The sequence below is a fragment of the Diceros bicornis genome, chromosome 23 (assembly GCF_020826845.1).
Source record: "Diceros bicornis minor isolate mBicDic1 chromosome 23, mDicBic1.mat.cur, whole genome shotgun sequence".
NCBI lineage: Eukaryota > Metazoa > Chordata > Mammalia > Perissodactyla > Rhinocerotidae > Diceros > Diceros bicornis.
In genome coordinates this window covers 15573664-15595302 of record NC_080762.1, presented here as the reverse complement: position 1 = coordinate 15595302, position 21639 = coordinate 15573664, and the positions used below count along the sequence as shown (strand labels likewise).

The following is a 21639-nucleotide window of genomic DNA, read 5'->3' as shown; positions in this document are numbered from 1 at the left end:
ATCGCTAACTTTATAATCATCAGATAAAGCTGAGAACATCTAAACACACTGATCCATCTTAACATTACCAAAAGAGAGACAAGTATAAGTTATGTGGCTCCTATTGTGATGCAAGAGGATGTACACTGCACCATCGATGATATTCTCACCAGGAAAATTGAACCTGCAACCAATCCTAGATATCTCACTATCAGTTCACAGGAAATACAAGGATCAGAGAAATATGTTAAAAGACGCCACAAGGAGGAACCAATCAAATCCAGAACTTGGAGAATCCTACACATTATTACATATATTATTTCTTTAGGAAAAAAAACTGCATTAAAAAAGAGGGAATAGAGGAAGTTATAAATTAAAGGAAAAACATCAAGTAAATGTGAAGATTTTGTTCTGATCATGCTTCAAGCAAAAACTGTAAAAGTGCAAAAAGTTTTTGAGTCTCACAGGAAAATATGGGATAGGTACTAGATGAGATCAAGGAAATAGTGTTAATTTTGTTAGATGCAGCAATGGCACAGTGGTAATGCTTTTTTTTTAGGTCCCTACCTGTTAGAGATACATACTGAATTATTCACAGGCAAAATGGCATTATAGCTGGAATTTGCTTTAAAGTACTTAAGAAAAAATTTATACAGGAGGGGGCAAGAGATGAAACAAGATTGGAAAATATTGATAATTGATGAGTGATGGGTACACGGAAGGTTCATTATGCTACTGCTCGTTCTACTTTTTTATATGTTTACAAATTCTATGACAAAAAAGTATATAAAAAAGATAATGTGAAGGAGACACTGGGTGCCTATGGTAGATTGAGTGGTTAGGGAAGTTTTCACTGAAAGGTGGCATTTAGGGAAACAGAAGATCCAAGAAGAAACCAACCTTCTGATTACACATCTACTGATTTATCTTAGAGATACATTCAAACATAAGCACAATGGCCTACATACAAAGATGTTTCACAGTGGTAATAATAGCAAAAAAATTTTTTCCAGTGTCCATCCATAGAAAGAGGTTTAAATGTTTGCAGTACATTTTTATAGTGGTATACCATGCAGATGTTACAACAGAGCAGTTATATATGTGTTGATACAGAACTATCTCCAAGGTATGTTAAGTGAAAAAGGAGAAGCACAAAATGTTGTGTACAGTGGTAGTATTTCAATAAAAATGGAGAAACATTTAAATATACACACAAATATGTATTTGTTTTTACGTAGATCTCTCTCCAAGGACAAAAAAGAAATTGGTAAGAACTGTTAGCTCTGCGGGGGAGGATCTGAGACACTGGAAGGGAACAGACTTCTCATTGTATATCTTTTATAGTTTCTGAATTTTGGTGCAATTACATGTTTTACCTACTCAATAGCATCCATAAAAAGAGAGAAAAAATGTTTGGTGGATGCCTTTAAGAGTCAAAAATGGTAATTCAATATCACTCCCTAGAATCTTGTTAAAATAAGCAAATGCATATTAAACTAAGGAAAAAATCTACTATTACCAATTTAGACAAATATTCTATACTTAGTTTATAAAAGTAAAAACATTTTTGCTAGATAAAGTGCAATGGAACCAAAATGAAAGAATACTTACACTACCATCTTAAAATCAGTTGTTTAAGTTAGCATTTCCCCTTTCTCATCCTAGAAATAATCCCAAGGATCGAGGGGAGAGGCAAATACCATATCATAAAAACTTTTAGCCACAAAATGAGTTGAAGGGCAGTCAAAATAGGGCAAATACTGCTAGAGGGGAAAAGAAATTGAGAAAGGATGTCATGGCTGCCCACGATGTGGAAAAAAAGCAAAATAAATTTTTCAAAAGAAAAGAAAAAGAATAAATTTCTAAGTAAAAACAGCAAATTTTTCAAAAATGAGTATACAGTCATGTGCTACATAATGATGTTTCGGTCAATGACAATGGTGGTCCCATATGATTAGTACTATAGAGCCTAGGTATGTAGTAGGCTATACCATTTAAGTTTGTGCAAGTCCATTCTATGATGTTCGCCCGATGGCAAATTGCCTAATCACGCATTTTCAGAACGTATCCCCATTGTTAAGCAACACATGACTATACTCAGATGAAAAACCTAATCCTCTGTCTGCAATAGTGGAAATGGAATACACAGGAGAGCAGCAGGAGGATTCTCGGTTCTACTATAAGTCTTGCAGTAGAAGGAGTATGGTGGAACAAGGAGTCACAGTCAAATCAATTATTAATTATTGGTTATAGGTTACAGAGACAATTATTAATAAATAAAACTGACTAGCTTCACAGTAAGGTCAGCAGAGACAACACGAAGAGGGGACAAAAACACTCCCTCAAGACAACTTGGGCCCATTGAAAGATTCTAGCTACCCAGGAACATGACCCTAATTTCTCTTCAACATGAGCCTCCTACAAATAGCTGATAACATAAAAAATCCACATCCCTCCAAAAAGAAATACCACAGGATGCATACAAAGGTGCTCCAAGAAAATGGAGGAAAATAACAGGATGAACAGATGGCAAACATACACACACACACACACACACACACACACACACACACACAGAGTTGCCTTTAAGCACTTGAAAACTATGACCAAATAATTTTCCATGAATTAAAAGAGTTATACAAATGTACCAAATCAACACGTTGTACAACTTACACAATGTTATATGTCAATTATATCTCAACAAAAAAAAAGTTTATTAAAGCAATGGTCTCCATTAAGCTCTCTGCACAAAATAGAGCTGGATGAGCACAGGAAGAAACAGTAAATCAACCAGAAAAGATAAAACATGAGCTGGCAGAGCTAAGGAAAGAAGCAGAAGAATAAAACTGTCATCAAAATTAAAGCACAACTGGAAACAGTAAAAAAAAAAAAAAAAAAGAGCAGATTTGCTAAAAGCACAATAAATGGTATAGGGAAAAGAATGAAACTGGAAAATATAATGGAAATAAAGAGTTTGAATTATTGATTTCTTGAAGAGAAAACAGAAATAACCCAACAGGATACACTTTTAAAGATGTTAGTCAACAAATTCTGAGGGAACAGCAGCCATGATTTAAGTATGTAAAGTGTACAGCATATCCCAGGGTAAACTGAACCAAAAGAGTCAACGCTGAGACAGAGCCTAGTAAAGCTATTAGACTTAAATAAAAAGAAGGAACCACTGGGGTATCCAAGGAAAAAGATCAAGTCACTAAGGGGAGGAAATCAGGCTGTCCTCAGACATACCCACAGCAAGATTCAATACCAGCAGAACAATTGAACAACACTGGGAGGAGAGCTAACACCATCAGATATTAAAACACAGTACAAAGCTGTAATAATTTTAAAAGTATAGTAATGACACAGGAATAAACAAAAGAAAATCCAGACATAGACTCAAACATATAGTGGAATTTAAAATTATGTCAAAAGCAGAGAGAATTTCCTGATTGACTGAATATGTGGAGACAAAAGAAGAAAGATGTCAAGAATGACTCTAGACGTTTTGTTAGAAAACTAGGAAGGATCAAGTTGTCACCAACTAAGTAATAAAGCTTTAAATTATGAAGGGAGAACCTAGTGACCTTTCTACTTTCCGTGGGCTACTAAATCAGCGACCAGGTAATGAAAATGATGCTCAGTGTCCTCTAGTTTATGATTTGAAAGAAGGGGTTTATGGGATCTAGATGGATATTGAGATGACTCAAGGTGAACTGAAGCAACTCGGAAAACAAATCCGCGCCTGGACCGAATTCTCCTCATCAGAGAATGAGTAAATAGAAACTTTACCAAATGATGTAAGCCTTTTAAAGATCTTACAAGTACTAGGAATAACATAAAGCTTAGCAAATTTGATCCAGCAGTAAATTAAAAGAATAGCTTCCGGTGACCAAGTACAGTTCATTCCAGGAAGAAAAGCATGGTTTATTATTAAAACATCTCCTGATGTAATTCATGACATCAATATATAATAGAAAAGAGCCATATAATCATCTGACCAGATGCTTAAAAGCTACTTGATTTAAGATTCAACATCCCCTCTCTATTCCCTGTCCTCCAAAAAATTCTAAGTAAATTAAAGAAAGGTTACTTTTAAAATTTGATTTAAAAAACAAATTTATCTCAATGCAAGAGCTAAAAGCATAAACAGGAAAAGCATTCTCATTAAGGACATGAGGAAAGCAAAACTGTCCATTATTTAACATTGTTAAGTTTAAGTCAATGCAAAAACGATGAGAAAAAAATAGCCATGCTATCTAAAAAGAGATAATAATGTTCATTATTAGAATATGATAAAACTGTTTATTTAGAAACTACTCCCCATGACATAAAATTCAATTTACTTAATCTTAAGAAATATTGGTTGAATACCTACTAAGTGCCTACCACTGTTTTAAGTGCTAAGAATACATCACTGAACACACATGCACAAAAGTCCCAGTCTTTATGGAACGCAAAATACCAGAGGAGAGGAACAGACAATGAACAAAATAAAAAATCAAAAAACAAAACAAAACAGAGCATGGAGACAACTAAAGCAGGGAAGTGAATAAGGAAATCTAACAAGGGGGCAGTGGAGATGGATCACCGTATGCAATTTTAAATCAGGTGGTTAGGAAAGACCTCACCAAGAAGATGACACTTCACTAAACACCTAAAAGAAAAGAGGAAGCAAGACATGGAGCTCTCCGGGGGTAAAGTGTTCCGGGCAGAGCAAACAACTTCAGCAAAGGACCTAAGGTGAGAGCATGTCTGGCATGCGTGAAGAACAGTCAGGGGGCCAATGTAGCTGAAGTGGAATAAGCAAGAGAGAAGTATTAGGAGATGAGGTCAAAGTAATGTTAGGGGTCCAGATCACACAGGACTCTGTAAGGCCATTATGATAACTCCGGATTTTTCTTTAATGACATGAGAAACCACTGAAGTATGGTTTCATCCTGATGATATGAAAAATCTTATGAGTACAGGATTCAGTTGATCTTATTTGTGCTTTAATGGGATCACTCTGGCTGAAATTAGGCAGGGGCAGAAGTAGAGATACCAGTTTTAAAAAAGCTATAGCAATAATTTAGATGAAGTAGTGGCTTTAAACAGGGTATTGCCAGTAGAGGATCTGTTGATTGAAAGAATGACTCTGTGTTGGATAGACTTTTAGGGTGACCCCCACAATCCCCAGCCTCCTGGTACTCCTGCCCTTGTGTGATTCCCTTCCCTTGAATGTAGGCAAGACCTGTGACTTGCCTCTAATCAGAGTATGTTAAAGGTGATAGGATGGAAATGATTACCTGTATGTGATTACATGATTACATTACACAAGACTCTGTGCCCTTCTTGCTAGAGTCTCTCTCCTCTCCTGGCTTGGAAGAAGCAAGCAGCCATGTTGGGGAAAACCACGTGGCAAGGAACTATAGATGGCCTCTAGAAGTTGAGTGCAGCGCCTCAACTGACAACCTGCAAGGGCCTTTAGTCTCGAGGCAGCAAAAAAACAAGACACTGAGCCCTAAAACCATGAAGAACTATATTCTGCCAACAAGCTCTGTGAGTTTGGAAACAGATCTTTCCCTAATTGAGCTTCAAATGAGACCACAGCCCCAGCCCACACTGTGTCACACTCGACTGTAGCCTTGTGAGACTGTGAACCAAGGACCTAGCTAAGGTGTACCTAGACAGAAACTGAGAAAATAAATGTGTGTTGTTTTAAGCCACAAAGTCTGTGGTAGTTTGTTACATACCAATAGAAAAATAATAGAAACTCCAAGGTTTACACCTAAGCAACTAAAAGTATGATGTTGCCATTTAGTTGACCTGGAGACAACAACTAGAAACTAGGAGGAAAAAATTCATATATATATATGAATATGAGAATTACGTAGGGTGACCAGTAACAAAATACAAAAAAGAGTTTACTTATAACATACCAGTAATAACCAATTAAAACATTAACATGGAAGAAGAAATCTCATTAATACCAAAAAATATAACATAGAAGATAACAATAAGAAACACACAGGACCTATATGAAGACAGCTATACTGTAATATTGGAGAATGTAAAAAATTTCAAGAGAGACACAGCATCTACCTGGATGAGAATACTAAATGTTATAAAGATGTGCAGTCTTCTCCAATTCAGTGATGATTTAATTTAAATATACATTATGCAATGATTTCATCAAAAATTTAAAATTTTTATAAGGCTTAACAAAATGCCTCCACTAATAACTTCAAAGAAACTTTTTTTAAAAAGAGAAAAATGAAATGAATGAATAAGTTGCATACCTACACAATCTCAGACATTTATCTCTATTTATCAGGTGCTTACCATGTTCTAAATTTGGGAGAAGAGTAACATATTCGGTCTCACAATAACTCTGTGAGGAAGGTATAGTTACTGTCCCCATTTCACATATGAGAAAAGAGAGGCACAGAGAGGTTAAGAATCTTGCCTAAGGGGCCGGCCCCGTGGCTTAGCGGTTGAGTCCGCGCGCTCTGCTGCTGGCGGCCAGGGTTCGGATCCCGGGCGCGCACCGCTGCTCCGGCCATGCTGGGGCCACGTCCCACACACAGCAACTAGAGGGATGTGCAGCTATGACATGCAACTATCTACTGGGGCTTTGGGGGGAAAATAAATAAATAAATAAAATCTTAAAAAAAAAAAAGAATCTTGCCTAAGACTGCTGTGGCAACATGGATCCAGAGTCCACGCTCTGAAGCACTGGCTGACACTGCCATATACTGTCGCACATACTGGGGAACGTAATGTAAGGCTACCAAAATTAAATTCACAAAAGATATATAAGACCTCTAGGGAAAAAACAACATTTTAATTAGAGTAATTAAAGCACACTTAAATTAACTGGAGATATATACCATGTTTACGGATTGAAAAACTCAGTAGAGTAAAGATGTCAGTTCACTCACTATTGATCTATAGATTCAATCCAATAATAATTAAACCCCAGTGGGCTGGTGTGTGTGACAAGCTGATTCTAAAATTTATATGGAAAGAAAAGGACTAAAAGTAGCCAAGATATTTTTGAAAAAGAACAAAGTGGGAAGAATCACTCTATCAGTTATTGTAACTTATTACAAAGCTACAGTAATTAAAACAATGTGATATTTGTACAAGGATGAACAAATATCCAACTGAACAGAACAGGAGTTCAGAAACAGACCTTTACATATTCATTTAGCTGTTTTTAACACATTAAAGAATTATTTACGTATGTATACAAAGAGATATGAAGCTAATGTTCTACATATAATAGAGTTGTTTATAATAGCCAAAACTGAAAAACTGGAAATAACCCAAATGTCCACTACCAGCATAATATATCAACAAAACACGGTATATTTATACCATGGAATAATATACAGTGATGAAAATAAACTAACTGAAATACATGCAACATTAATCTTAGAAACATAATGCCACACAGAAAAGGTAAGATGTGACAGAATATGCAGTCTATGCCACCATTAATATAAAGCTCAAAGAGCAGCAAGATTAAAATATATTGTTTAGGAATATATGACTAGCCAGTAAAAATATAAAGTAAACCAAAGAAGTAAATACCATAAAAGTCAGAATAGTAAGTTTTCTTTGTTTACTTGATTGAGATTATGTGGACATTTATTTTACAACTGTTTGTTAAGCTGTATGTTTATATTTTATGCAATATTCACGTTTTTAATAGTTCATAAAAAAAATAAGCGTTATGCTAGGGTGAGTAATGGTAAAAAGTATAACATTATACCCGTAAGTATAAACTTGTATGCAACAAATGAACAAATTCTGAATACTAATAAAAGAATGCATACTTTAATGATTATGCATAAAGATTCTTGTAAGACTCAGTAACAACTAATGCCATTTACTACTTAATTATGTAACCATCGAATAAACAGATTTTAATGGCTCATTAATTATACCAGCATATTTGTATAAGCTAGCAGCTAGAATAAACATGGAAGCAAAAACCACTTGAGTAAGGCACTTATTTTTTAGCCTAATCATAATATTATGGCTAGGTTTACCAAGTGAATAGAAGTGTGCAGATTATTTTATATCCACTAATCTATAAAAATGACCATAAGAACATGTCTCAAAACTTACATATTATCAGGCTTATAAGCAACAAATTGTGAAGTTTAATTTCTGTTGGCCTCAATCCAAAGTTATGAAAAAAACTCCTGATTATTTCACGTATAAAACAAGCTGATTATATCAAGAAGTATTCCAAAGAAAGTCAACAATTATCTAAGGTGTATCCAAATTCATAGGTAAACTCGATAAAAGTTTTAATGGTACATTTTCAGTTTTTTTATGGGCAGAGATAAAATATTAAAAGAATAATTTAAGTTTATAGAAAGATATCAATAGTAAGTTACATAGGCAAATTTCAGAAGTGTTTGTGTGTATGTTATGTGTCTTTCTCTCTCAAGATACAGTCAGAAGTAGATTGACTTTCCCAACCCCAGACACAAACCTTCTTAGGTGAGGCCTTATTAGGTTATTTTTATCAAAATAAGAGCAGTTTCTGTACACCAAAAGACAGTAATCAGAGATCTTAGCTGTCGTTTATTCCCTATTCCATACACTGTTAAGTAGTGTGCAAACATTGCCCACACTATTATAGTCTTATGGCTCCCAGGAGCCCAGTGCAGCACCCCAAGGATATCGTGCTGCTGTTTGAAGGTGGTGAAGACATAAAAGTTTGTTTGCTCACAGCAAAGCTTTTGGAGTCATGATAGATGACTATTTAATGGTGGGAGGGATCCGGGCCCCTTTAGTAACTCTGTGAAAGCATTTGCATATCTGTGGTGATATTCAGTCAAATCTATGGCCTCAGTTGAGTCAGGTTTATCAATGACATCCAATAAGACCTGCCTCACCTCACTTCCAGCACTGAAGGCTAAGTCCCTATCTCTATTAGACATTTCATGCTACACACAAGCATAATCTCTAGACATAACTTTCACCAAAACCTTACCATCATTAGATTTTCTCTTCCCTTGTCGCAATAAGCAAATTAAACCTTCTGTGAAGCAACACAGACAACCCTAAAACATATTACTTAAATAAAATGTTCACAATTTATAAACTGCATTTGAAAAAAAAAAAATTAGCACAAGATATTGATGAGAGTCTCAGGATTTTCTCAACAGTCTTGTCACAATAGTGGAAAGCCAGTCATGTTTTTATTATTGATATCAAAACCCTCTGAAATATTAAATACAGACTCTGAGCCTCAGTGAACAAACTTCCCATATACATCGGAAGTTGCAAGAATTGCTCAGTCTGCCCAGTGTTCTCATCTTTCCCTAAGCCTTAGTGTATCTATTTATTATATGTAACAAAAGACATCATCAAGATAAAGTCTCTTTACAAGGGTGAATTAACAAAGCCTCTATAACTGGTAAGATACTGCTGATGTGAATACCACAAGCAGTCTGCTTTCACCCGACATGGACAATAATACACCTTTATCACTTTATCAAAACTTAGTCCAAGACAGCCTTGATTGTCCTACTATCCCTCAGGTCATCATAAAAAACTACTCTACTTATAACATAATGCTAACTGGACCTAGGCAGGCAGGAAGTAGCTGGTACTCTAGATGTTTTAGTAAAACACATGTGTGCCAGAGAGTGAGACATTTCATTGCCATCTCAGTGAAGTTTCTGAGTTCTAGTGGTCTAGAATGTCAAGATATCATATATAACATGCACGATACATTAGTAAATCTTATACATACTATTTACCACCAAGACAGTGAGATAATGCATGATTTTAGCCTCTTTGAATTTTGGAAACAACATCTACCTTATTTGGGTGTGCTGCTCTGAACTACTCATCAAGGAACCCATAACTCTATCAACTTTGCGTGACCCAGGGGCTAGACTAAGATCTAAAACTCAAGCAGGCTCCAAGTCAAGATAATCTATCACTTGAGCCTTTAATCCAGCAGATTTAATGTTGGTCAAAGTTTTAGTGGTTATTAGATCCTTTATGGAGCTTCTGGCAAGGTGCAATACAAGATTCACAAAAGGGCTCCTAAGATTTTGGAGTAAATCCATGTTCTCTTTGTTAAGTAAATATTCTTGTTTTATTATCATTTGATAAACATAATCTCTAGCCTCCGCCATCATGGCCAGTTTGTTCATAAGCCCATTTGAGTAAGCACTAGGGTAGCTGAGTAAAGAGGCTGACCTATCAACCAGAGGGATTATTTTCCCTCCTTTGGAGGAGGAGGGATTCCTTTCAAGAGCATTCACAAGAATCAAAAATATTCTTTCAAACTGGATATATTCTCAGAGGACCACATATATACCTTTTCCACCAATCTTCTTAAACCAATCCTCTAGTCTTTTTCACTCTGAGCCCCTGACCATCCAGCCCAACCATTCACCAGGTTCCATAAGTCTATAAAATCAGTATTTTGAATCATATCTCCTTCTAAACACAGTAAATAAGTAGATATGGTACTTCAAGATTTTCCCTCTTTGAAAAGCTATAAAGCTATAGTAGTCCAACTCTAGCAGGTGATAGCATATCACACAGTATCATCTATGAACTCGATTTAATTTTTTCTTCTCCCTTGGCCACCTAGATAAAGTTTCCCATGAGCCATAGGTATGTATTGTGAATGTGTGAGCCACATGTTCATATATTGTGTCCTCTGGGACAGTTTAATCTTCTTACAAATGATACTTGCTCTTGATAGTGGAGTTCTGTGTACATATAAGTTTATGTTTATGTTTTGGAAAATCATATAATGCAAAATACCAGATTGGTAGCTAAATTTACATAGGGAGCATCCATGATTTAAACAACATGAATTCCCTGATCACAGATGATCTGGCTACAGTTACCACTGATGCCCAAATTGCCATAGGTAGAGACCAACACTGGACTCAAGACATAGCATATAACCTGAGAGACCAACCAGCTACCTGGTGGCAGCCTAATTACATTAAATGCCTTCTTACTCCAGGTATGAAATTTGACCTCCATGACCACTATGCTTCTCTACCAAACACTTCTCACCAATTGTGTACTTACTGATGCCTTATTAAAGGTCACAGTATCCATAAAACACCACTTCTGACCAAGAAACTAATTTAACAACAAAAGTAAAGCATCAAGCAAACATCCACAATATTCACTGGGTCTTATAATGTCCCAGAAGTAGCTAATCTTAGATATCGGTGGAATGGCATGTTGAAAACTCACTATGACATCACGTAGGACACAATACCTTGCAATACTGAGGTGCTGTCCTATAAGATACTCTGAGCCAGCAACCAATGTATGGGGCTATTTCTCTTACAACTATAACATGGATCTAGGAGCTAAGGGATGGAAGTGGAAATGATAATTTTCTTTGGTTTTCTGACCTCTCAATTCCTTGAGGTGGGGCATGCGGGGAATGGTGGTTTTCAGATCTCATTCCAAAAGAGAATATTTCTCTATTTCTACCAGAATGGAAAATAAACTTTCCTCTAACCTTTTGAGGCTCCTCAAACCCCTGGACTAATAAGCAAAATAAGGTAACTCTGTAAGTTGAAAGGATTGACAATCATCATCAAGAAAAAGAAAACTTTGCTGTGCAATAGAGGCAGAGGAAAGTAAAGTCTAGCATCCAGGGAATACTCTGTAGCCCCTCCTGATACTGGCATATCTAGCAGTAAAAGTTAATGGAATACTAATGCAACCCAATACAGAGAGCACCACTAATGGCTCAAGAACCACAGAATGAAGCTTGGGTTGCCTCACTAGATAACAGATCCTAACCAGCTCAGGCTGGTTGAGAATCAAGGAAAAATAGAATGGGTAGTAGGGGAAAGAAGTTATAAATAATCAACTAAATCCTCATGTCCACTTGTAGAGACAAGGACTATACTAGCTAACCAAATTTTCAACTTTGCTCTGTTAAGCAAACATTTATACATTAACCAATTTCCTTTTTCTTCCATCTCTTTCCCCTGCTATTTTACATAGGGTGTTGACTTGTAATTTAGTCTGCAGGTTAAAGGATGTGAATAAGTGATTGTAAGTGAACCGACAAAGAATGAAAGTCACCTAGAGATTTATGCTAACACTGAAGAGACTCTAGATCTCCCTGCTAGGGAAGAGAGTAAGAGCATTTTTGTTCGTGGGAGGGAAATTATACTGTGCTAGTGAAAGAATGTTATTGCGATCGCTGTTTGGAGCTTTAATGTGCTGAACTTTAAATGACTCAAAATATTTAAAGTGCTTAAAATAATATCTGGCATGCAGTAAGCACTGTTGTAAGCATTTGACATTATTATTATTATTAGTTATTATATTTTTATGGGAACAATCTTGAGATACATTACTGCTAGGTATATAGAAAAAAACTAAGCAAATGGAAAAGTGATGCCTTATTAATGCTGAGAAAAATAAATTTGAAGAGGAAAGGAAATAGGATTATAATATATCTCTTGAATTCTCAGAGAATAACACAACTTTTTTCACCACAGTACTCCTCCTCTCAGCTGCACTTGTCTCTGATTCACGATTTCCTGAAGGTAAACCTCCAATGTTCTACCAAAGTAGGGGAAGAATAGTCACCCAAGCTGAGTGGGGTAGGAGTGGAGGGAATGTGAGGGCATACCTGAATCTTATAATTTGAACTAATCCTATCATCTTATACTTTCACCTAACCCTCCACTTTCATCTCCATTCTCAGTGGTGCCTCTAATTCCTAGTACTTCAAGAATCTTCTGATACATAAAAAGCTGCTACTGGGCCTCCCCCACTGTCAGCGTGGGTTTTAGTTTTCCCTGGCCTACTAAATCAGTTACAACTTATCCATCTGTTTTGTAGTTCCCAAAATTATATTGTGGAAGTTTTCATCCCATATCTGTCTCAAAAACTTCCTCCCACAATCCTTTCTTACTGAGAAAGTATCTCCAGGAAATAAGGGAGTAACCAAGAAACAGAAAATTGGATCCCAGGTAAAAGAGGATCCAACTCAGAAGAGAAACAAAGGCAATTCCCAAGATGATGATGAAGAGAAATCCCAGGGAGGCTGAGACATAGGGCCAAAAGATCCTCCAGTACAAAATGAAACCAAAGTATGTGATACAAGAAAAAATGATAATAGATTACCCAAAGTCTTTTAGCTTATTGAGAGTTTATGCTTTCACAAGTATGAATAGCACATGGTCCCTGCCCTCAAGAATGTGAAAACCTTGAAATTATAAAATATAATTGGAAAGAATGATTGTAAGGCATTTATGTTGTAAAGCAGTATAATGTATAGGTCAGGCATCACATTCTCTGAAACCAGGCTATCTGGATTCAATAACCAGCTTCCCTAATCATTAGCGGTGTCACCTTAAGCAAATGGGCTTAACTTCTCTGTGGCTCAGATGAGTCATTTGTGAAAATGGAGATAAGAAGAGTACCTATTTCATAGGGTTATTCTGAAATTAGACTTAAATGTAAAACTAAGACCAGTACCTGGGACATAACGAGCACTGTGCAAGTGTTATGCAGCAGCAGACGTAGCAGTGTATTTTTTAGGATAGTCTAGGTATACATTAGCAGATACACAGAAAATGGAGCAAATGGAAAAAATCACGCAATTATTAACTTCAGGAAAAATAAAGTAGGAAAAAGGAAATATAGTCATAGCAGACTACTTGGCCCATAAATGAATAATATTTATATAGCTATAATAAGGTAAACTTTCAATGGTGATTTAATCAAGATTGTGATAAATCTATACAGCAGAGAGAGAGGGAGGGCAGAGGAAATCTAAATCCTAAGGTTCTAAATCTCTGAAGACAAAAGATAAAATCTGAAGTTTAAAAATCAAGACATGGTTGTAGTATAAGCATGTTATTTAAAAATCTGGAGATGAATACTAAGAAACAATTCAAGGAGCTGAAAGGGGCAGCCTCTGAGCAGTGGGACTTGGGAGTGGGGAAGGATGGGCAGAGGAGTCCTCTTCATTCTTAAAAGCTTTCCCATACTATTTGGTTTTTTAACTACGTACACTTATTACTCTAATAAAAATAAATAGAAAATAGTGTTTGGTAGATGTCACACAGACCACAAACTAATATCTTCTCTAGCTGTTCTGCCAAAAAAGATAAATACAGACTCCGTGCTGAAGTGGAAAGTAAATTTAAGGCACAGAACCTGGACTTGCACTCAGTCCTTTGCTTTTGCTCAAATACATAAAACAAAAACAAGTATTATTTGTTTTCTAAGCTCTAAATTGTCTTTTTAAAAAGAATTCTTTTTACCTTATTAAATTTTATCTCTAATGTAATGAAACTGAATCAATATGATTTAATTTTTGTCATAAAAATATTTTGGGTAAAGAAGTTACATAAAAATTTAAATGCCAATTTGATAGACCAAATGAGTTTATCTTGTTTGTGTGAGAAACCTGAAATAAAATTCTTCCTGGCTAAAGGGTTTAGGCTTAACCACAGGAAACTGACATTATTGACCTACAAAAATGGAAGTGTTCTGAGGGGGGCAAAAATTAAAGTATACTCAGTCAGAATGTCAGGGCAAAAAAACATTAAGGAGAGTCACCAGACTCCTAAGACTTGCAGGATTTCTTGCTAAACATTAAGACTCTACTTGGTTACTGCTCTTAATAGATAACAATGTATTGTTATATACACATTAAGAATATAACATTGGGGTCTGCTGGTGACATAGTGGTTAAGTTCACTCGCTCCGCTGAGGCAGCCCAGGGTTCGCAGGTTCAGATCCCGGGCGTGCACCGATGCACTGCTCGTCAAGCCATGCTGTGGCGGTGTCCCATATAAAGTAGAAGAAGATGGGCATGGATGTTAGTCCAGGGCCAATCTTCCTCAGCAAAAAGAGGAGGATTGGCAATGGATGTTAGGTCAGGGCTAATCTTCCTCACACACACACAAAAGAATATAACATTAATATTAATTTTATATTGACCCTATAAGTTTTATGGTATAGTTATATGTTTTATAATTATTATAAAATATAGATATACTAATAGAAGACTTCTTATGCATTGGAAAAAAACGCTCTTAATATGTTTCATTCTATAACCCCAAATAACTTGCAGACATCCAATTTATCACCATAACACTACACACAGCTGCATAAATTGTTGATGCTCTCCAGGAGACATTAATATAGCTTTGCATATGCACCAATAAGCATAACTAGCATAACCTAGTTATAGTCAAAAGAACAGTCTGTGGCCAGATTGTTTTTATCAATGTGGTCAGGATATGAGGCACAGCAGCTCACACCAACCACGCTGTGGGCCCTCTGTGAGGTTCCCTGTTAGTGCTAACTTGAGGAGATCCCACTATGCTCTATGGGAACCAGGATGCTAAGAGCTCTGCAGCTGAGCCTTAGGCCCAACTATCAACAAGAAAGATACAGACATTATTTTGCCTCAGATGCAAAGGGAGCCTCCCAGTCTAGTGCAGAAATGGGCATTGTGTATCATTGAAAAGCTAGATTTTGAAAAACCATATGATACAATGTCTCTTTCCCCTAGTGTCCCCTGCCCTTACTCCTAAATGATTTAAGAATTGCAAAGTCATGATGTCAAGGTCTATCCTTTCTTATCTGTAAACCTTAGGACCAAAAATTTAGAATTTTTATACATTTAATAAGAAAATATAATGCATGCAGAGTCTGGAGCAATGCCTCATAATCAAGCACATTAATATTTCTTCGGCAAAAGATACTGATATTCAAATTAGGCAGGCTAAATAAAGACTATAAAGAGTTTCACATCATTTCAGGTAAGATTACATATGGACAGAAAATAGGTTTGTAAAACTATTTTAGCTTTTAAAATTTTTTTCTGAATTTTAGAATTTCATATCAGAGACTGTGGCACTTGAGGTAGGGTAATGCCAAGTTAATATCCATTATAACACTTATAAGTTTAAAAGAGTTCATGTTTTGTTTTGTTTTGTTTTTGTGCGGAAGATCAGCCCTGGGCTAACATCTGCCAATCCTCTTCTTTTTGCTGAGGGAGACTGGCCCTGGTCTAACATCCATGCCCATCTTCCTCTAAGAGTTCATGTTTTTAATGCATGGTATATAGAAATTTTAAAAATCAAACCAAACATCTCTGAATTTCAATTCACTTCTGGAAATAAAAATCAGTGTCTCCTTAATGTGAATGTTTATTTGAACTACTTGAAGGAATAAAACAAGCTCTGAAATTTGGGACTAATCTTTTCACTTGTTTTGGAGTGTATTTTGAATATGGTGGATCCCCCAGGAGTTTGCTAATAACTCAGATCAAATCTCACCACCAGCAGAATGAAAATTCTGTTATTAACTACTACATACTTCGTATGTCACTTTTTAAGCATTATCATGATATTATGAACGTGAGCAGGGGGCACTTGTCCAGGGCACCCAGAATGGTTCTGTGCAGCTTAGTCTTGGCGTTCATCTCCACATGAAGGAATTCCAAGCATGCTCTTGGTTCGCCTCATGCTTGCAGTCAGTCACAAGCCCCTTCTCTTTACCCTGCCACTTTTTCCTAGCATTTCTTCCTCGAATACACTGAATCAACACATTTCTACTAACATTCTAAATACTTCCATGTATGCATCACCATAAATTCCATACACAGGAAAGGTGGAGCTATATTATGGAGCTCCTGGAAAGCCACATAAAGGAGTCTGGAATTGCCAGTTATTTAAAATGGGAAGGTGGAGAGCTTTACAAGGATGTGCTTCTTTATTGCATTAATTACTTCCCTTTTTTTTTCATTATCTTAATATTCGATCCCTTACCAGGTAGTGAGGTTAAAGAGAATGAGCACCACATCTTATTCGTTCATCATTACATCCCCCACATCTAGCACAGAGCATAATAAGTGCTCAGTAAATACTGGCTGAGTAAATAGAGAAGAGTAAGCTAAAAAATTATAAATCTTATTCTGTAGTCATATATAAAAAGTACTGCATATTTTATGTCACTACACCAAGAAACCCAGATTAACTTAATCTCCCTCCTGGGTAGAGAGGAAAATAGGGTCTCTGACTCATGAAGGCAGGTTAGAGAATGGCAGTAAAACACTCTGCTAACACAGGTGGATAGAAGGAAGGTGGAAGGCCAATGAGAGTATTAATGTCCTCATCTTTCATAGTAGAGAGTTGATCAGTACCGTCTAAAAGTGAAATATAATGCTCAAATCACTTGAAATGTTTTACATAATCTTTTCTCTTAACCTTAGAGGAATCTCTGGGGAAATAATAATCCCAGGAGTGAAAAAAGTTATTTGAGATTCAGCAATTCTTTCTGTGTCACCAGGGTTTCTTTCTCTTTTCTATAAAATTCAGTTCAAATTTAAAATGGAAACTATATTATGATTCCACTTTTATAAAAGAATTTATTTCTATCTATCTATTCTTCTGTCTGTATATGCATAGAAAGATGTCTAGAATGATTTCCCTCAATGTTAACAATGTTACTTTCAGAATGAGGAGGGATTTTACTTAATTTATTATATTTAGTTTCCTGCATTGGTTAGTTTCTTTATAATAAAGATAAATTGTTTGAAAAGCAAAGAAAAAAAGTTAAGATGACTCAAGATTGAGCAACTGAATAGATGGTTGGGCCACTTAATGAAATGGAAACAAAAGACTTAATTTGTTTTTATGGGAGTAGATCCAAGACTTTAGTTTTAGACATGTTAAGTTTGTGATGTCTGAGTAACGTAGGAATTGAAAGTTAAGAGGGAGTTGTATATATGAGTCTGGTAGCTCAGAATAGTGATTTAGGCTGGGATATAAATTGGGGCATCCATTGGCATATAGACAAAGGCAAAGGTATAAGTGGATGAACTAGGGGCAGAGTATACAGAAAAAAAGTGGGCCCAAGACCAAGTCCTGAGTATTACAACATTCAGAGGTTGCTTAAAGAATGTAAAAGAGGAGAAACATCAGCCATAGGAGTGTGTGGTGTCACAGAAGTGAAGAGAACTTTTACACAGAAAGAAACAGTCCACTATATCAAACGCTACTGATAGTTACAGTAAGATGAGAATTAAAAAAAGAAGAATCCTCTAGATTCGCCAGCACAGAAGGTACACGTGACCTTGAGAAGGGCAGGATGTGCAGTTCTGACAGAGTTATAGAGTCAATGTCAAATCGAAGTGGGCTGAGGAGTAAGCAGAGATGAGCAAGTGGGGACAGTCTGCATTTTGCTGTGGTGAGAGGCAGAGAATCAGGACAGCGGCTGTAGAGAGATGTGAGGTCAAGGGAAGTTTCTTTTAGAGTGTGTTTTGTTTGTTTATTTGTATGATGGGACATGTGAAGGCATGTCTGCACGCTGATACCAATAGTAGAAAAGAATACGTTGGAAGTGGAAACAAGGAGGATAGGAGGGCTAGTCAAAAGAGCAACCTTCTCATATATTAGTCATTTATAATATAAGATTTGTAAGTAGGTCTCGGCAAATAAAAATTCAGAAATTTAAATAGAATGTCACGCTGTTGAAAAGTGAAAAATCCACATTTCATTAGGTCCTATATTAGCCTCATTGAAGTGCTTTGGTAAATTTAAATACGTTGTATCAAACTTAACTCATATGCTACTCTTAGATTTTTGAAGCAGAGAAAAAATAAAGTGAATGGAACAGCAAAGCTAAATGTAGAAGCGAAACACATTAATGAGATGATCTACTGAAGAGAATGGTGCAATGATGGTACAATTAGAAACAAACAAAAACACTGTGGGAGTGAAAGAAAAAGATACACGTAAGAATTCAAAACACACAGAAGCATAAGATTTATATAATACAAAGCTATGATCTAAATTATCACCATTGGACCTCAATGACCAATGCTAGACTGAAATTAGCAGAAAAATGGAAGTAAATTATCTAACTTCAAATGTGTGACTTAAAAATACAACTGAATTAAATATTACTATGAGAATGAACTTCAAAACACAATGAAATAAATTTCTTGTCAAAGAAAAACTTGTTAAAAGGTAAATAAAATAAAACACAAACTTTTCCTCAGAAAGTGATTTTGTCATTCTCCTTGTCTGAATGCTGATGTTGTAAACATAGCAAATTACTTGGCGGCATGTGGGAGACTACTGGGATGCTGAAAAAATGAAGACAAAATTTATTTCCCAGTAAGATACAAAAACAGTATAGAGCAAGTAGATATAAAGAAACACTTGAAGTACCACTACTATGACATCTCTTACTAACATTTTTACGTTTTACGCTTGCTATGTACCAGGCACTGTTATATGCCCTTTTAATTTTTCACATGTAATTCTCGCAATAACTCTGAGGAAAATAATGTAATTATCCTCCATTTTACAGATGGGTAATTGACATGCCACATCATACAACTAGTAAAGAGCAGGGACTCTGACCCCAGAGTCCCTAACCACTACATTTGCTAACCACTACATTTCACGACTCTACTATATGTATGAACAAGGGGATGGCAAATTTTCTAGCGTAGGACAGAATGACTCCATTTGGATATTATGAGAAAACGTACACTATGCAAATTTATGTTTTATTCCCAGGAGCATTTTACTTCCTAGATTGCTTTTTACATGACTTAAAATCCTATTGTTAAATTTTTTGCCAGAAGAACACTAGAGAAAAATACTCTTCTACAAAAGAAAACATACAGAAAAAAAGAAATTCACTCAATGTATCAATAACAAGAGGCCAAAATCTATATTCTATAACTACAAAACTCAGAAATGTACTTGCTATGCAAAAGGAGGATCTACTGAATGGATTTTTCCTCGTATTCCTCATCACTGTTTGCTAGATGATGTAGCTGATGCTATACACGGAAAGTTAAAATTTAATGTGCAAATACATTTTGAGATAAAGGGGACACTATTCAGAGTTATAACAGCTGCAGCATTTTTCCACCTTCTTTGAACTAGAAAGTCCAAAAATGAAGCTCAGCAACTAATGAATGGTAAAAAAAAAAAAAAAGTTTGAGTCTAAGATCTACAATATATAACACCACCAGAGAAGGCAAATTTTAGAAAAGTAATTGCTTTATTTCTTAGGTAGAACATTCTTGCTGACCCCCTCCCCTCAAGCCTAAAAAAGTTACTTTGCTAGTAGAGAGGGGGTGAAAAAATCCCAACCCCATGAAAATGGGAATTTTCTTTAATTCAGCTGCTTTTATAATTTTATTTATTTTTCCCCCCAAAGCCCCAGTAGATAATTGTACGTCATAGCTGCACATCTTCTAGTTGCTGTACGTGGGACACGACCTCAGCGTGGCCGCAGAAGCTGTGCATCGGTGCACGCCCGGGATCTGAACCCGGGCCGCCAGCAGCGGAGCGCGCCCACTTAACCGCTAAGCCACGGGGCCGGCCCAATTCAGCTGCTTTTAAAAGTAGTAATTTATAGATAGGGAAGCAAGTTATATGTCTAAATAGGACGATACGATTAAGAATTTTGAGTCTCTGTAGCCCAAACACCTCTACCTATTTCCCTGCATTTGAACATGCTAAACAAAATGTTAAAGAATAGAAACTCAACCAGAAAGATTTAAACGTTGGGAAAACTGAAGTCAAAGAGTAATGATTAACATCAAGTAGCAAAATCTGGGCCTCAAGACAATTCATTCATTTCTAGGCCTCTTCCAAGACTATATTATGGCAGAAGACCAACCAAACACGGACCCAAGGGAACTCCGGTTGACTATGGAGTAAACTGACTAGTCTGCAAAACGCCTCTAGTAAACCCAGCAAAAGCGGAAGATACTATAATAATACAGAAACTAAATGTAGACAAGGGCCATAATATAAAAACCCAATGGCTATCATTTATTTTATTTTGTCTGTAATGTTACAGGAAGACAAATTACCTTTAAACATACTTTAAAAATTAGCTTATTTAAATACTTTTTGAACGTATAAACATATGCTTCACTGTTTTTGCAACATAGAAAAGATATCTCAAGTAAAATTTAGCACCTTACCTCAGACCAAAGATGTGTGATTGTTCATAGTTGAATAAAGAACGAATCTTAGCTTCAGAATTAAGAATTATAAGTCTATCAATAAGATCCTGAAAAAGAAAGACTTAGAGTGAGACTATGCTTGACTGACACCATGTAAAGAAAACCAAATCAACAAAGATTTATTTAGATTTGTCGTTCTCAAATTTGGCTTTACATTTGAATCATCTAGGGAGCTGTAAAAAAAAAAAAAAAGAAAGAAAATTACTAATGCCTGAGTCTCACTCCCAGAGATTTTGAATTAATTGGTCTGGGTATGGCCTGGGCATTAACATTTGTAAAAGTTCCTGAAATGAATCATCTAATGTTTAGCCCAAGGGGAGAATCACTAATTTATACTCCACTTTGGTCCTTCATGAGCAGCTTATGCAGCCAGTTAAATACTGATGAAACTGCTAAAAAATGTAAACTACTTTGAAAGACAAATATGAAATCTATGAATGTGAAGCATGAACAGTGGATATGAATAGTTTTATCTAGTCACTATTTGAGATTTTCTTAATAAATATTCTCTGTTCACATAAATCAGTGGTTTCCAACCCTAGCTGAACATCGGAATCATCTAGGGAACTTTAAAAAATGTATATATATAGAGAGATATATGTCCAGGCTCTATCCCAGAACAGTTAAGT

General features: G+C 36.0%; 1 protein-coding gene across 1 annotated transcript in view; it reads right to left on the bottom strand.

The window, feature by feature from the left end:
* Positions 1–21639, bottom strand: part of TBC1D32 (TBC1 domain family member 32) — a 202994-nt gene that overhangs the window by 73106 nt on the left and 108249 nt on the right. Inside the window, exon 23 of the mRNA XM_058566374.1 lies at positions 20969–21057. Within this exon, the coding sequence (XP_058422357.1) occupies positions 20969–21057 (89 nt within the window). The remainder of the gene's footprint in view (positions 1–20968; positions 21058–21639) is intronic.